The sequence below is a fragment of the Phoca vitulina genome, unplaced genomic scaffold, assembly GCF_004348235.1.
Source record: "Phoca vitulina isolate PV1807 unplaced genomic scaffold, GSC_HSeal_1.0 scaffold1, whole genome shotgun sequence".
Lineage (NCBI taxonomy): Eukaryota > Metazoa > Chordata > Mammalia > Carnivora > Phocidae > Phoca > Phoca vitulina.
The window spans coordinates 62,129,155-62,147,470 of NW_022589704.1; the positions used below are offsets into that span (position 1 = coordinate 62,129,155).

The window sequence follows — 18,316 nt, forward strand, 5'->3', positions numbered from 1 at the left end:
AAGGGGGCGGGGGCGCCCGGGGGGGCTCAGATGGTTAAGCGTCTGCCTTCGGCTCGGGTCATTGTCCGGGGGTCCTGCAATCGAGCCCCGCATGGGGTTCCCTGCTCAGCGGGGAGTCTGCTCCTCCCTCTCTCTGCTCTTCCCCCCCACCACCACTGATGCTCTCTCTCCTTCTCTCAAATAAATAGATAATACCTTTTAAAAAAACAAGATGAAAACGAAGGGAGTAGGCAGCTTTGCTGGACTTGGTACCACACGAGGTCTAGGTAGAAATTTGGTTGGATCGATGATAATTCTACATAGATAAGAAGGCTTACCCATATTTCATATTTTATTTTCCTCTGTACCCGCAAATGTAATCTTCGCTAAGCTTGACCCTGCTTCTGAATCTTAACATTTCCCCCCCCCTCTTTTGAAGGTTGCTGGACATTGAAAGTGAAATGATCAGATTTGCCAGTTACTATGCTGGGATCGCTTTGGTAGTACTTATCACAGGATATATTCAAGTGAGTGGCGCCTCCATTTTATTTATAGATCAACATCTGGGCTCAGAGACATTACAATGAACTGCAAAGTGCACTCTAACTTTTAAGTTGTTCGGAAGCCCTAGGGACTACAGTTTTATTTGGAGGTGGAGGGGGGGTGAGAGAATGGGGAAGGATTCTTCTCAGACAGGGAGGAAAATGCACGCAGTTGTCTAGAGGGACGGAGACTAGACTGAATTTCAATGCCCTGTCCTCCCCCACCCCCTCTATTTCATCTTCTAAACTCAAAAATAGGTGGTTGTGGGTGTGTTTGTAAAGGGAGTGTGGCACCCTGGAGAAAGCCATGCATGAGGAGTTGGAGGAAAGCAAACTTTACTTTTTTTTTCTCTTTCACTGATAAAATCTCACCAATCTTTGTTCCAACCCCAATTCTGTAAAGTTAATCTAGTCTAGATTTAAGCCATGGAAGGGCCTGGAGTTACTTAACCCTTATTAAAGAAGAAAAATATTTCATCTTTTACCTTCTTCTGTAGAAGAAATAATGAATCCCCTCAACCCACATTCGTTCAAGAATTCCAGGAAGTTCATGTTCATTGTAAAGAGAAATGAATCCATTTTCCCCATTCTGGTACTGAGAGTTTTAATGACAGCCTGACTTTGCTTGGTTGGGGACAGCTAACAGTAGATTCCCTGTTTATGTCATAATTTTTGTCTTCCTTTCTCTGAAAAATCATTGTCCAACAGTCTGAAAACTATGCATACATGCTTGTTGGCAGGCCTCTCGGGGGAGGGGGGGTGGCGGGGGGAATACACTCAGAAGCTCCTTGCAAAAATAGGGATATAAGAGCAAGAATTTCTTTTTGGCACTGTGAGCCTTCCTTTACGCATGCAGAAAGTGAAGCTTGGTAAGGCTAGATCTACAGGTGGCAAAACCAAATTCCCACCCAAACCTTCTGGCTTCCCTGGCCACAGCTGTTCCGCTCACCCCGCTTTCAGCAGCAGGTGCCTGAGCTCACACGGCACGCCCCGTGACTCGGCATTCTGTGAATCACTTTCCTCTCTTTCTCAAGGCTTATATTGAAAGTATTTTCTTCTGAAAAGAGAAGGAATGAATGAATATTTTTAACATCACAATGCCAAACATCCTTGCTCCATTTTCAGATATGCTTTTGGGTGATTGCTGCAGCTCGTCAGATACAGAAAATGAGAAAAGTTTCCTTTAGGAAAGTAATGCGAATGGAAATAGGATGGTTCGACTGCAATTCCGTGGGAGAGCTGAATACAAGATTTTCTGAGTAAGTGGCTGGTAGGAGGTTTTAATGTATGTGTCCGCTTTTGATCATAGAACCCTTGTTTCTAAATTAAATAACAATTAGAAACACATTTTCAGTTATTTTGGATACACTTTGTCTCTTAAGTTGGGCTTTTACAGGTAGCATGGTTTTTTCATAGGTAATGCTTTATCTGATATGATCATTAACAATTGAAAGCCAGGATACTACAATTTTGTTTGTAGGCCCTGGATTAAAATATTAGAAATGAAGGATTACAGAAGAGAGTTAAAAGAAGTAGGGCTATTTGGCCTCTAAAAGAGAGACCGAGGGATGTCACAGTCCATGTATTTATAGGGAAAAACAATGTACTTAGAATGAATTATCTTGCCTTGTCTGTTGAGGTCATTTCTGCACATAAAAACAAAGACCAAAAAAAAAAAAAAAAAATCCAAAAAAATTTGAGAAAGATTGAAACTAAACAGTTGGATTTAAATCTGGCTTATACCTAAAGACCAGTTGGGGTAATTGATAGCCCCCCCTCCCCTCCTCCTCCAAGTATTCTGAACGAGCCCTGAGTAATTAGAAGCAATTGAACCCTATTGAATTGAACTTTGGGGTCCCATGAGGTCCCATGAAAGAGTGTGTAGTATAGTGAAGATCAAAGACTGAATGTTGGATACTTAGATTCTAGCACTCATTCTGCCCCTTACTTACTGTGATCTTGAATAGATACTTAACCTTGCTGGAATACAATTGTCAAGTCTCTGGGTAATATCTTAGGTCCTTTTTTTGCTATTAAGTCCTAAGCCCTGTTTGCTCCATCTAAACAAGAGATTATGAGAATGTTCCTAGGAATATGAATTTAATGTAATTATATTCAACCTATATTCTAGAGGATTTACCGTATGCAAGCCATAAAGATAAACCACACAACTCCTGATCTCAGGGAACTTACAGCCTTGTAGGAGGGATAAAAATTGCAAGTAAATAAATAAACAAAGCTGACACATTGATAGCTTACTATACTCTAAGCACTGTTCTATATACTTAACATATATTAACTAATCCTCATTACAACCCATTGAGGTAGGTTCTGTCTTTATCCCCATTTTACAGATGAGGAAACTAAGGTACTGAAAGTTTAAGTAATTTGCCCAGGAAGAGCTTGTGCTCAAATTCGGAGTCTGGCCCCAGAGTCTGTGATCTTAACCACTATTCTATACTACCTATAAGCAGAATGCAGTAATTATATACACGTACACACACAAACACAGATTCATTACATTGCTATGCAAACACAGGGAGGACTATATTAGTTTTTCCTCGAGGGTTTTTATGAATTAGGTAGTGCGTGGGTTGCACCTTGAGGCTGAAAGGATTTAGCAGGTATAAAGAAGGAAAGAAGGGCTCTTCAGGACAGACCAAGAATATGAGCTATAAGAAAGAAAGGGACAGATAAGATGGTTTCTGAAAGTCTTTGTCAACATTGAATGGACACCAGTTGGGAAACCTGGGTTGAGGAAAACTTTACTTGGCTGTGAGGGAGGGAGAGGCTTGATGACCTCACAAGCTATAGCAAGTTTCTTCAAATGTGAAAGGCTGTTATGTTTCTCATAGGCAGTGGGGTACAGAGATGGCAGTAGAAGGGAAAGGCTGGGATTTCTCAACAAGGCATTTGAATTGACCAAATTCAGTTTCAGTGATCCAAGTCTCCCGTTTCTAGGGATATTAACAAAGTCAATGATGCCATTGCTGACCAAATGGCCATTTTCATTCAGCGCATGACCACGAGCATCTGTGGGTTCCTGCTGGGATTTTACCAGGGTTGGAAACTGACCCTGGTCATTATCTCTGTGAGCCCTCTCATTGGGATTGGAGCAGCCATCATTGGTCTGGTAAGAATGTCTTCTCACTTTTCTCCAGGACATCTGCCCTGAGAAACAGCCAGAAATGTGAAACTTGATTCCTTTTTCCTGTGTATGTTTAGTCAACATTATTTATCACTGTTTTGATTTATTTTGTTTGGTTATTCCTCAGTATCAAATAACATTCCATCAATCCAGGGACTGATGATATTTTAATAACATAAGTATTATTGTATTAATAGCAATAACAACTACATTTATTGAGCATTTACTATTTTGCCAGGCACTGTTAGGAACTTCATGTTTATTATCTCTAATCTTTGCAACAATCTTATAAAGCCTTAATGCCATTTTAGACATAAGAAACGGAGGCTCAGAGAGATAAAGAGACTTGTCTGGGACTGCACAGCTAGTGAGTGACAAAACTGGATTCAAATACAAAGGAGCCTGATTCCAAATCCCCATCCACTCTCTCATATGCCTATTGCTTCCCATGGTCTCCCAAGCTCAGATGTTTTCTTCAAAAAGGCCCAACAGATGTACCCAGATCAGTAACAAACACATAAAGGAGATTTCTGCATTCACAGCTGTGCTCTCCGGGCAGTCTAATCAGTTTCAGGAAGAGGTCACTTGACCCATTCCCAGCAGTATCTCCATTTCCCAGGCATGCAGGCCAAGAAAAAGTGTAGGAGTAGGAATTTTGGGTCATCCCAGTTAGAAAATACTCCCAAGGATTAATAAATTCTTGTATCATACTTTTAGAGCAGAGACATCAGATAGCGGGTCATGGGATCAGGCAAACTAATAATTTGCTATAAATGAGAATAGAATTCAGGTGGAACGCTGAATACACTCACATCACTGAGCAGCAGGAAACCAATCTCCATAATATTTTCTAGCAAAATATTCTCGACAATCCACTGGCTATATTACTCAAATGTTTCCCAGGTAGAACGGACTGACAAAGGCCAAGAGCTCACTCCTCTCAGTTGGTCAGCCCTGACTCTACCATCTGGCTCAAGAAAGATATATTTAGCATGTCAAAACTTTAGCTTCCTCATCTTGAAGATAAGGATAAAGGTCATTGTGATGACTTAAGGCATAATCCATATTATGCATTTAGCCTGGCATCTGGCACAGAATTAATTGCTCAAGAGATACTAGCTTTTATTTTTTCCAATCCACCATACGTGTGAGCTTTGTGACAGTCTTTCCTACCAAACACTCTCAAGCTTCACTCCAGGGAAGCCTCACCATCCATGGGGGATCTTCGGGGATTCTGCAAACATTTGATTCAGCTTCCCCCACCCCCATACACTTAATCTCTTTCCTCAAACCTGTGGTTAATATTCATACTCAGATGGGTCAGATGTCACATTTCAACATAGTGGAGATGTAGCCTGGGTGACTTGATTTTAACAGGCTTAGGGCATGGTTTCTCTTGCTATCTCAAGTGCCCATATTTCAAGTTCTTGTAAATGTGTCACTGATTTGGAATGTTGTAGCTCTGCACTGGTTTCTTCTTGAATTCAAGTCTGTGCATGTTTGTATAAAATGATACAAGCAACTTCACTAAGCAGTTCAAAAGCAGGACCAAAATAAAAAAAATTAAAAAGTAGGAGTGGGCAAAATATATGACATGTTACATGTTATTGTGGGTTTTGTATGCCTGAGTCTGACTTTTATATTTTCCATGAGAATAACGAGCAATCGTAGGTAGTTTAGTTTGACATGCTAAATAAAATAGGTAGGTAGTTTAGTTTGACATGCTAAATATTTTCCAATTTAGGGCGCCTGGGTGGCTCAGTCGTTAAGCGTCTGCCTTCGGCTCAGGTCATGATCCCAGGGTCCTGGGATCGAGTCCCACATCGGGCTCCCTGCTCGGCAGGAAGCCTGCTTCTCCCTCTCCCACCCCCCCTGCTTGTGTTCCTGCTCTCGCTGTCTCTCTCTCTGTCAAATAAATAAATAAAATCTTTAAAAAAAAAAAAATAAATAAATAAATATTTTCCAATTTACATCTTTAAAATCCAATTTACATCTATAAAAATATTTTCCAATTTACATCTTTAAACTCCTGTATCAATTTAATGGGAGTATCCTGAGGTTATTTAATGTACATTAAATTACAGTAAAACTATTAATATTCACAACTACTTAATTTCCTCAATACATAATTTAGAAATAAATTAGAAGAGGATTGTGGTAAAAACTCTAATGTCATTCATAACACCCAAATTCATATTTTCATGTTGATGAAAATAGCCCTACTTTCCCTATTGTTGCCTTTTCAATTCACAACTTTTATAAAGTGTGGACTTGTGACATAAATTTGTTGTAACAATACTACATTTACTTATTTTGTATCTTAGAATTCCATTTAAGATTTTGTTTGAGAAGAGTTAAGCTGCTAAAAGTTCGGAAAAACTTGGAAGATAAACTCCTTTAGTCTGGGTACTATATATATTTTAGATTTCTGAGTTAATTGAACTTCTACAATATTTGCTTTTGTTCATTCTGGTATCTTCATCTGTGCCAGGGATTTCTTTGGTAATTAATTCTAATTGCAACTCAATCCAAGTCCAATTTTAGAAAAAGTAATTTGTTAAATATTAAGTGTAATGTCTTTTTGGTTCCTTTTGTAAAGAGCAAAGCTAGTTACTTGAGCCCCTACAGTTGAGTCAAAATGGCGTAATATTTATCTGGAGCTTTCTCCTGTGCAATTACCTCTGCAGTATCATGAGCCTCTGTATCGTCAGGACTTCTCTCCCAATTATATACTCTGACTAACCTCCAGTCTCTGTCTCTGGTGTTTGTCCGTAAATTGTGCAAACATCCTGTGGTCAATAGCAATGAAATGTGATATGGAATCATTTGCAAACTTCATTAGTATAATGAGTGTTACACTGTGGTCTCACAGAATGCCCTATTGGGGACTTACTCTGTGAGAAGGCTTTTGAGGCTGACTTCTAAAGAAGTCATTTTGGTATGCTAACAACCAGACATTCGTGGATGGGGCTTAACACGGGTCAAACTTGGACCAGATTCTTTCCTCCGTGAACACCGTTACAGCGAGAATCTAGTCTTGTACGAAACCACACCACGTACTTACTCTGTTAAATGAATCACTGAATGACAGACTGACTTACCTAATTCCCTGGTTTTGTTTTCTTCTTTTGGATTTTAGAGTGTGTCCAAGTTTACTGACTATGAATTGAAGGCCTACGCCAGAGCAGGGTCAGTGGCTGATGAAGTCATTTCATCTATGCGAACGGTGGCTGCTTTTGGTGGTGAACAAAAAGAGGTTGAAAGGTTGGTTTACTGAAACATCCACCACTTTCCTGAATTTCGTCGTTTGACCTACTACCCTGAATCTTCCCTATTTTGTACAAAGTGGCAGATTTACCTTGGTCTGTTTATTGTGAGAGAGATTTTATTCAAGAGGTAGCTGAGAGTAATTAGTTGGGCAAAGCACTACAAGGACCCCCAAGCCTTTAGCTGTGTGTTTTTGAAAATGTTGTAGTTGGAGATTTTTAGAACGTCATTTTAGGTTAGGTATTTATTTCAACTCTGGTGGTGTGTATGTATGCATATGTATGCATATTATACCTCATGGCCTGTAACACTGTTTGCTGTGAGATACCTAAAATGCAGTTCAACACATTTTTTATTCAGTGTCTTTTATTCAGCTACTGTACTACATGCTCTTTTTAAAGTCTGATGAAATTTCCATTTACTCAAACAAAATTTAGCGTTGGTATATTACAGACCATCATTCCAGAAGATTAATTCTTAATGAAAATAAAAAACCTAAATGACCCAAACAACACAGTTGTTGAGAATTTGATTTTGTTAATTCTTCCTCTTATCTAGTATTTTTTAAGTGCCAGTGCCAGGCACTGATTTCATAAAATAGCCACCAATATAATTCAACTCTTATTTCATGAGTTTGAGATCTAGTATGACGATGTCAGTCTCAATTGTTACCAAATAAAAAAAGAGAATAGAATTTACAATTTTTGTTTGTTTTGCTTCTTTTGGTTTATAGAGTGAAGTTACCTAGTTTCTCACAAAAAATTTCAGTAGGATACTTCCTCCACCATAAAAGATACTCATTATTGTTATTAATAGCAGCTTTGTAAATGTTTTGAAAATGGAACAAACATAGGATAGACCTTCACTTTGTCCTGCAAAATATTAAAAGTTCTCCATGAATTTATTTTCTGAGACTAAGGAAGGCAGTTACAGAATGTCTGAGCTTCAAGACAATGCCAGTTATTAATGGCTAGATCATAGAATCACTGCAGTCTAGTGCTTAGATCGAATTTCTACATAGTTATCCATGTCCCATGGCTGTGAACCTGACCGGTCATGTTACAACATAGCATTCTTGGTCACGGGGCAGATGGGTGAGTGTACGGAGATGAGTTGTGGCAAACACTGGTTCTGAACCTGGGGGAAAACAGTTGCATCATTTTCTGATAGAAAGCATGCCATGTGACTTGGTAAAAACAATTCAAGCACAAATAGTACTGGATCCCTCATGTCCAAACATTTGTGTTGAAAATTCTTTTCTCTTGGGGTAAAGTTCCCACTTTTCTCACACTGTTCTTATCCAAGAAGTAATCAGCCATGAGGTTTGGTTAGGCATTGTTCCTTCAACACATTTCATTGCCAGGTTGAAATAAGCTAAATAACTACACGGAAGTTTGTCATTTTCTTTCCCGAAAGCTGCTGTGTGTCTGGGGTGATTTTTATGACCATTGAGTAAAAGCACCGCATTGTGGCTGATTTAAACATTCTAACTTGAGTTGCTGCTGCTGCTGATGTAGACACAAATGCTTTCTCTTCACAGGTACGAGAGAAATCTTGTGTTTGCCCAGCGTTGGGGAATTAGAAAAGGGATCGTGCTGGGATTCTTTACTGGATTCATGTGGTGTCTCATCTTCCTCTGTTATGCGCTGGCCTTCTGGTACGGCTCCAAACTTGTCCTAGAGGATGGAGAATATACGCCAGGAACCCTCGTCCAGGTACTTTGACCTTAATGACCTAGACATAACATTTCCTGCTGGAATCTCGGGAAAGCCTACAGTGAAGGCATTTTGTTTATTCCTTTATTGTCTGAGGGAGGAGAGCAGCAATGATTTGATGGAGTCCATCTGCAGAAACAAGCAATACTTACACATTTTATAGTAAAGGAACACTGAGCATTTGAGTTGATGAGACCAGTGATTTAATGATTTCCGCTTAACTGAAAATTCTGTAGCTGTAAAACAATGATTTTCTGACTGAGTCCAAAAGATAACATGCCATGAAAATGGGAAGTCAGGGATCTCTCAGCTAAAAATTAATAGCTCATGTATTTAAGTTTAATAATAGTACAAGATATGTGCTAATGGACGTATTTGTGAAACACAATGAGTTACTAAAATACCAAGCCAATGATATCTTCAGCTGAACACATAATACGACCCTATCTTATTGTTCACTTGTGCTAGAGCCATGTTATCACGAATGCCTTGGTTGCTTTAATTTTCAGTATTTTTTCCGTTGTTCTTTCAAGAATTATTGAGCATCTACTATATGCCAGCACAGAGGATTCAATAGTGAGCAAAAGAAATGTGATCTTTTCCTGGTGTGATTTATAGATCAGTGGGGAAGAGAGGCAATAATTAAACAACCACATCAATGCCTAATGACAATGCTATAGAAGACAAGGATGTTAGCAGTGAATAGCAGGGTAACCAAGTGTGGCTAGGATCAGAGAAATCTCTTCCTCCTGCTCACAAACCCAACGTCTTTCCTCCTTAGCTTACAGCTCCTCTCATTACAGCTGGACTCTTGTCATTGTTCTAATTCTCAGCTGAACAGCACCTTCCCAGTAAGGCCTCCCATGCTCACCCAATCTTTTATTCTCTTGTACGGCTTGCTGAACTTTTCCTTCAGAGTCCTTGAATGGAATTGAACATTTGGGTTTGTTTACATTTGTGCCCACCCCTTCCTGCCCCCACACAGGAGGCCAGGGAGATAAAGCATGAAATACATGTTTCATTTGGCCTATTAATTATTTAATTAAATATATTAATCTTTTTTTTTTTAGATTTTATTTATTTATTTATTTGAGAGGAGAGATCGAGCACGCACGCACAAGGGGTGGGAGGGGCAGAGGGAGAGGGAGAGAGAGAGAGAGAGAATCTCAAGCAGACTCTGCACTGAGGGCAGAGCCTGATGCAGGGCTCGATCTCATAGCCCTGAGATCATGACCAGAGCTGAAATCAGGAGTTGGATGCTTAACCGACTGAGCCACCCAGGTGCCCCATAATTAAGTATATTAATTTTTAAAGCATGGAGATGTGAAGCAGTTTCATATATGATTCTTAAATAAAATATTTTGGCTCAAGATTCTAGGTGAGGGGGAGCCTGGGTGGCTCAATCGTTAAGTGTCTGCCTTCGGCTCAGGTCATGATCCCAGGGTCCTGGGATCGAGCCCTGCATCTGGCTCCCTGCTCAGCGGGAAACCTGCTTCTCCCTCTCCCACTCCCCCTGCTTGTGTTCCCTCTCTAGCTCTCTCTCTCTCTCTCTCTCTCTCTGTCAAATAACTAAAATCTAAAAAAAAAAAAAAAGATTCTAGGTGAGATAGGTACCAATTAAACAATGAAAAATGCCAAAATCTTATCTACTAGAAATTTGCTAGCTGATAGCTTATAATTTGAGATCTACTGCTTTAATATAAATACATTTCTAGGGAAAGTTGAATGGAATTTTATTTATTTGTTTAAATTTATTAAACAAATAAATTTATTTATTTATAAATGATTATCAGTGGTGAGGTCAAACCATAGTCAATCTGCGCTACTGACTTTATCTCATTAACAGCTTGATGATACACTAAGAACAACTTTTTTTTTTTTTTTTAAAGATTTTATTTATTTCTTTGAGAGAGAGAATGAGATAGAGAACATGAGAAGGGGGAGGGTCAGAGGGAGAAGCAGACTCCCCGCCGAGCAGGGAGCCCGATGTGGGACTCGATCCCGGGACTCCAGGATCATGACCTGAGCCGAAGGCAGTTGCTTAACCAACTGAGCCACCCAGGCGCCCTAAGAACAACTTTTTAAAATTCAGTTCTTCTTTGCAAGATGAACAACTGGCATCACTTGAACTTTGTTTTAAAAAATTAAATATGATACGACATGTTAAAGTGTCTTTTGAACCTTAAATAGATAGTATAGATGGAAAATGTTGCTGTTATTATAATTTAAGCACTTTCTTAACAACTCTAATATAGCTTTGCACATTTGAAAATCCAGTGAAAGTATTGCAGGTCAGAAACCTGACTACAAAGTCCCTCATCTTTGTTGGTCTAATGACTCTTAAGAACTTTCAACATTTACCAGTTGACTGCAGACCTAGATGCATGTATCTGCTCATTCTGCAGAAAAACATGTGCTGAGAAAAGACATTCTTCCTTTCATTCCGTGACTGCAAGGAGAGGACAGAGGTGTGCCCAAATAACAGTTCAGAGGGAAGAATGAATTGGTAAATTGAAAATTAAATAATACACAATTCTAGTTGGAAACACTGAATTTAAAAACGCCTTGGTTACTCTCTCTAGCAGGAATCCAATGTTATGGTTCTAAGATAAACTGAGGCATACTAAAATTTTTAGGAGATTCTTTAAACAAAAATAATTCCAATCAGGCAGCACCAAGCCAGAAGTGATGAGAAGCCACTCTCTACCGGGCGGGGGTTGGGGGGGGGGAGAGGGGGGAAACTTTTATAGAGAAGAGGCAGAAGCAAAGCAAAACAATGATTTGATTGGCTCTGGCTTAAGCAGTTGCCTTGCCTGGGGAAGCTTAATTGACCATTTGTGATTGGTTGCCCCTAGGTTTTTGATGTCTTAACCTTGAGGCATTTGCGCTTAGGTTTTGGTTTGCTCATGCAGGCTACCAAGGCATTAAATCAACCTCAGCCTAATGGCCTCCTTGTTTAACGAATTTGACACTCCTCAGCTTCAAGTGTCCACTCTTGTCTATACCTTCTGTAAATAATTGGGCTGAGAGAGTACTTATTACGTGCAGATGTGACAGACTATGTGTCTCTAACATTTTAATCATCGATTATTAACCTTACCTCTTACTCCAACACCTTCCTACAAGCCTCTGCTTACACCTTAAGAAAGATCCCTTTGGAAAAATGAGAGACCTCCATTAACAGTATAATCACTGATTGTTCTTTCTCTCTCTTCCTCCCTCCCTTCCTCCATCCCTCCATCTCTCTCTTTCTCTCAGTCATGTGTGCAGGCACATTTTTGGCCATACTTCTGAGTAGCAAACTATGAAGTCTGAGTACACATGAGCTGAGTTGAGTGTTATCAGTCCACTAAAGTAATTAACAATTAGGTTAATCGAATATATTTTTTGATGAATAAAATCGTTATTGGCTGCATGGTAATTGAGCATACATGGTAAGTTGTTCACATAAATGACTGATCGGTATCACCTGTACACAGACAAAAAACAAACCCTGTGATCTATTAGGAGAGAAGATGAAAGGGAATTGAAGAGTGCAGAAGGCTGCTCTTTTGTGCTTCCCAGGTTTCAGGACTCAATAATAAAAAATAACGGCAGGAATAGAGAGTAACATTATTCAGTGTGTATAAGTTATCAAGCACTAAGTGACATATTTCATACAAATACCACATGTCATATCAAAACTTCATTCTGTATTGATGTCATTGTACTACCACTTAAAAATGAAATGGAGCCATGAGGTTGAAAAATATGTGTTGAGGGGCATGGAGGGGGATAGAAACTCACATGCCTGTGCCTCCAGGGGCCTGACTCATTAACCACTGTTTTCCTGCCTCTGGATCTGGCTTCCAGGGAGCCGCCTTTTCCTCAGCACAGCACACCCATAGATAGATTGTTCCCCGGTGGTCTCCCTGGCCTTTCCCACTCCCACACTGCTGTCCACGGGGCTAGAGTAAAATGTTTGGGGTGGGAAATGATGGTCTGTTGGGATGGGTGCTAGCCATTGTGATGATACTAGGTATATGCCTCTGTCCTGTCCCACCCACTCTTTCCCTAAGTACCCCGAGGGAGACATTTGCAAAGCCAGGCTGAGCAGGGTTTGACTGCAAACCTCAGCTTAGGCCCCTAGTGATTCAACCTAGAATCTAGAGCAGGAGTCAGCAAACTATGACCCACCAGCCAAATCCAGCCTGATGCCTGTTTTTGTAAATAAAGTTTTATTGGAACACAGCCACAATTATCTGTTCACTATTGCCTATGGCTGCTTTTGCAGTACATGGCAGAGTTGTGTAATTGCTTCGGAGCCCATTTGGCCTTAAAAAGCCTAAAACACATACTATCTGGCGTGTTATAGAAAATGTTTGCTGACCCCTGATCTAGGACATGTGGAAGGCTTCCTTTGCTCAGTTGGAAGGAAATCTGATAAATGTGGTCCTAACCCAATTTAGAGATGTACTGTTTTGTCTATTCACCGTACCACTTCCTAAGTGTGGAATCTTGCTTCTTTCAACATCACTATTATTTACGTGGCTAACGCTGGATTCATCACCTTTAAACTAATTATTTCATTTAATGCTCATAAAAGTCCCATGAGGTGTATGCTTTCAGTACCCCTGTGTTACAGATAAAGAAATTGGGGCTTGAAAGATGAAGTAATCTGCCCATAGGAGGAACTACCTTCTGTAATTCAGGAAAAGGAACAAGAAAGATGAAAAGGGAATGTTTGTCCCACACATGGAGAGGGGAATTCAGGGAGAAGGCAAGAGGGCACTAGTGCACATCATCATGATATGTGGAATGGAGGTTACTGAAGATGAAGGGAGGTAGCTGGGAGGCTCTGAGGAGTCTCATGGTCCAGACAGAAGATTGAAAGAAAGCAGGGAAACCATTACAGACTGGGTTCATTTGACTGCCTGAAGACTACATTCAGGCAGCAGCTGATCTTCAGCTCAGCAGGTAACTCCGGTCCCTGAAGGATGGTGGCCAACGAAACATCCCCCATGAGCATCATGTGACCAGCACCTGTTTGGTCAAAAGGACTCTTGTGCTCCTCCTAGAGGCATGTGACAAATTGCCTCATTGCTTCTTCCTTTATAAACGGCACTGATAAACACAGAGCGCTATTTGGTAGGAACATCTGCTCATGATCAAGTCGCCTTCCCCTAACTTAATGAGATGACTGGGTTGGTGAGTTAAAGGACAGCTTCCTCATCATTGTCCAGGAACCTCGCCATACCAACTGCATGCCACCAGCAGCAGATGGGACTGTTTGTGAAACAGAATGTCAGTCGAGAGCCTGGGTTTCAAATACTGCTCTACCACTTAATACATGTTGTAATGTAGGGTAAGTTAGGGAACGTCCATACACCTTGGTTTTCTCTTCTGTTGTATGGATTAAGTGAAGTAATACAGGTAAAGCACTTAGAAATATACATTAGTAAAAGTAGTAGTAGTAGTAATAGCAGTAGTTATCCTAGGAATAGTCTACTAGTAGCAACAATATAGTAGCAAACCGATAATTGCTTGTACCTATCTCTACAACAATCAAGCTGATCACTGTCTTCATTGCTTCAGTTACCCTTTAACCAGAAGACTATATAAGCCTGTTTATATTACAAACTGAATTATCATATCACTATTCTAACTCACTTTGTGTCTATATGCTGCCTTGCTTAGACCTCATACTCATTTCAAAATATGTTCTTCTTTGTAGGATCGTGTTCTACACTCTTGTAATGTAGTGTTCTACACATAGATGTTCATTTAAATATAATGTAGTCTTTTAAACCATAACAATAGAAAAATTGGAGATACTGTGCAGAACAAAAACTGTTCCAGGTGTTTCTAAAGAGCTATTTAGCTTTCAAACTCCCATGGAAGAATATTTCTGAGAAATATCTGAGCTCACATGGATAGCCCAAATGATGGCACTATTTACAAATTGACAAGAACACGCGAAAACTATGTTTATCTCTTTTCATTTCAGATTTTCCTCAGTATTCTATTAGGAGCTTTAAATCTTGGCAATGCATCTTCTTGTCTGGAAGCCTTTGCAACTGGGCGTGCAGCGGCCACCGGCATTTTTCAGACAATAGACAGGGTATGTGAAAGCCAAAGTAAAGGCCGTGAACAGGTTGGGGGTGGGGAGAAAAATGAAGTTCTGAGGAATTTACCCTCAATGTTAAGAAAAATGAGGGGCTATCACAATGCCCTTAATTCAGCAATACTTAATAGGGGCTGTCATCAGCCAGACCCCATAGTGAGTTGGGACTGCAAGAGTGAAATAGAACAAATAAGACCCTTGCTCTCCTATCATACTGGGAAACAGGCAATAAAGAAGTAAGCACGTTTATGGATCTAGAGGGTATTATGCTGAGTGAAATAAGTCAGACAGAGAAAGACAAATACCATACGATCTCACTTATGGAGAATCCAAAAAGCAAAGCAAATGGACAAACAAAAGAATAGAAATAGACTCATAAATACAGACAACAAACTGGTGGTTTCCAGAGAGGAGGGGGCTAGGGGGTTGGGGTGAAGGGGATAAACTGCCAGTTGTAAAATAAATAAGTCACTGGGATGAAAAGTACAGCATAGAGAACGTAGCCAGTGATATCGTAATAACTTTGTATGACAGAAGGTAACTACAAGTATCTTGGTGAGCATTTGGTAATGTAATTGTCGAATCACTATGTTGTACACCTAAAACCAAACTTACTTCAGTGAAAAATAAAAGTTGAAAAAAGAAGTAAGTACATTCAAAGCTAGGATAATATCAGTGCAATAAAGGAAATAAAATAGCGTGGTAACGGTTGGGGTGAGGGGAGGAGTCTTCAAGTGAGGGGAACATCATCTCTGAGGAGGTAGTATTTGCGCTGAGAACCACAGGGAGAGTCAGCCATGCAAAGTGAGGTTTAGGGGAGGAGCGGTGCATGGGAAGTGAGAGCAGGGAGGCTATTCCTGGAAGAGAGCTCTTCTGGTTGGAAAAGGATTGGTGAATGCAAGGACCTAAAACAAGGTCAGTGTGTCTGAGCAGAGTGAGCAAGAGTACAGAGGCTGGAGAGAGAGGAAGGGGGCCAGATAATGCAAGTTTTTAAGGCCAAGTTCATAGGTTTAGATTATCTTTTAACTGTGACAGAAAGCTTCTACAAGCTTGTAAAGGATTCTGGTAGCCTAGCTAGGATTTAATCTACTGAAGCGCATTGAAGGTCCAGCTAGAAAGTCAAAATCTGAGAATGGAAGGAGGAAGAGAGCAAGATGTTGTTCTTCCTCTCTGGAAGCCATGGAAAGCCAGAAGTGTTTCTTTGGTCCCCTAAATCTTCAGTATTTATGAAGCATAAAACCTGCGTGAGGAGACTGTTCATCACTTTATCTGTTCTATACCTGGGGCTTCATATATTGCAGTATAAACAGATTGTTGAAAACCACATAGACACATTGAGTTATCCAAACTCTACCTCATTCTTAGGGTTATTATATGCTCAGATAAGATGATGAGTCTAAAAGGCCTTTGAAGCTATTACAAAAAACTAAGGCCTTTAAAAATTACTTTATTATCTTTACGAGAGACCCGAGAGGAAGAGAGTAGATTACACTATTGCCCCAGATAGAGATATGATGATGAATTTATCTCACAAGTGTAGAAGGGAGAAGAAGCTGACCCTGGAGTGTTCTGGTGGCAGGAGATGGCCCTCATTCTTGTCTCATTAACTAGAATGGTTAAATTCTAGATTAGGCTCACTACTAACAACAACAGAAGTGAAATTCAGCATAACAACTGAAAGTTGGTAGTATTTGAGGATACCACTTAAGGACATTCAGTTAGTTTTAATTATCATCTACAATAGGTATTCAGATGTAGAGTACTATTGGACCCCAGCTTGGCTGACCAGTTGTGTGGCTTTAGGAAAGATACTTAACCTCTCTGAGAGCTCTCTACTTCCTCAGTGAACAATTGAGCATATCACCTGTCTAGTTAGGTTATAGTGACAATTACATAAATGAAAAAAGACAATTGTAAATTGTCTTCCATGGTATCCCAATAATATAATAATACATAATAATAATATATTATATACTAACATAATTATAGATCAATTCTACATATTATATTACAATATTGTTATATATTGTTACTATATTGTCATACAATAATATATGTCATAGCAATATATCAACAAATAGTAATAATAATTAAATTAATTCCATTTAATTAATGTGAAGTTATATATCAATTATATACTGACATTTATTTCATATTCATTATAATTAATTATGTATTAATTCTTTGTGTATGTTTGGTTATCTATTAATATGTGTGTAATATGTTATGCTAATACTATTCATATCTAGTAATATATCTCATATTAATATCTCAGTAAATGTTAGTATTATTACTATTATTAATAAATATTTAATGTGGAAGCAACTTTGGTGCAGTGTTTTACCTGGTTGTTGTTCTGGTTTATGAGTAAATTCAAACCAGGATGGACAATAGATGCATATGTATTTGTTGTAGCTATATTCCTTTTATATTCTACTCCAGAAACCCAACATTGACTGCATGTCAGAGGAGGGTTACAAGTTAGATCGAATTAAGGGTGAAATTGAATTCCATAATGTGACCTTCCACTATCCTTCCAGACCAGAGGTGAAGGTAAGTGTTCATCTTTTCTCTGGGAATGACGGCATTTTTCTTCTTTGATGATTCATATCCAGGGCCACAAGTTACTTGTTTTTCTGAAGCATGACAGTTTGCAGGAAGAAGGAACAGAAGCACGTTTCTCTACAAGTGCTCTTAGGCATCATGTCATTTCTTAGGCAACAAGTCACATTCCTTTGTAGTAACACCAATGTGCAAATCCCTGAGGAGGACACAGTCTGGCAACCCATTCAGGTTGGGTCAAGTTAAGTGCGATCCTCTGTTGCAATGAGTGGCAGGGCCTGTCATTGTAAGCATAAGCTGAATAAACTGCAAGGCAATCAGAACAATCCAGAAGTACAGAGGCAGAAGGCGAAACACTGAGTGGGTAGGGTACTTCTGGCAAAGAAAAGCTGCTGCATTTGTAGTTTTCCCGCTTCCTATCTGTAAGTTCACAAGGGTCACTAGATTAGTCTTTGGAGGAAAGGTAATCTTGTGGCCTCGTGCTCACGTGTCTTGGGCTAGGTGATTGCCCGGGGCACAGGAGGAAGAACATTCAGTTTTCCTGTACCTACAGAGCAAGCATTTTTAAAGGCAATTTAATCTATAGGAAAATTAGGATCTGCTCTCCTTGAGTAGGTTGACTTTGAAATGAGATTTATTCCTAATTTTTTAACAGAATAACTCTAGCCGGGGCGCCTGGGTGGCTCAGTTGTTAAGTGTCTGCCAGGGTCCTGGGATCAAGCCCCACATTGGGCTCCCTGCTCGGCGGGAAGCCTGCTTCTCCCTCTTCCATTCCCCCTGCTTGTGTTCCCTCTCTCGCTGTGTCTCTCTCTGTCAAATAAAGAAGTAAAATCTTAAAAAAAAAAAAAAGAATACCTCTAGCCACCCTTAATATTTCTGTTATGGGAACTAAATCCCTTGCAACTTAATTCTGATACTACATACCTAAAACATAGGTAAACACATACATACACACACACATTAGATATATAAATATATATATATAAAACACAGGTACCTC

The 18,316-nt window shown here is 39.7% G+C and overlaps 1 protein-coding gene across 1 annotated transcript in view; it reads left to right on the forward strand.

Annotated features, from left to right (window-relative positions):
* ABCB11 (ATP binding cassette subfamily B member 11) overlaps positions 1-18,316 on the forward strand; it is a 77,921-nt gene that overhangs the window by 17,646 nt on the left and 41,959 nt on the right. Inside the window, exons 5-11 of the mRNA XM_032408661.1 lie at positions 419-506; positions 1,647-1,780; positions 3,483-3,654; positions 6,809-6,933; positions 8,477-8,651; positions 14,638-14,751; positions 17,197-17,307. Coding sequence (XP_032264552.1) covers positions 419-506; positions 1,647-1,780; positions 3,483-3,654; positions 6,809-6,933; positions 8,477-8,651; positions 14,638-14,751; positions 17,197-17,307 — 919 coding nt within the window. The remainder of the gene's footprint in view (positions 1-418; positions 507-1,646; positions 1,781-3,482; positions 3,655-6,808; positions 6,934-8,476; positions 8,652-14,637; positions 14,752-17,196; positions 17,308-18,316) is intronic.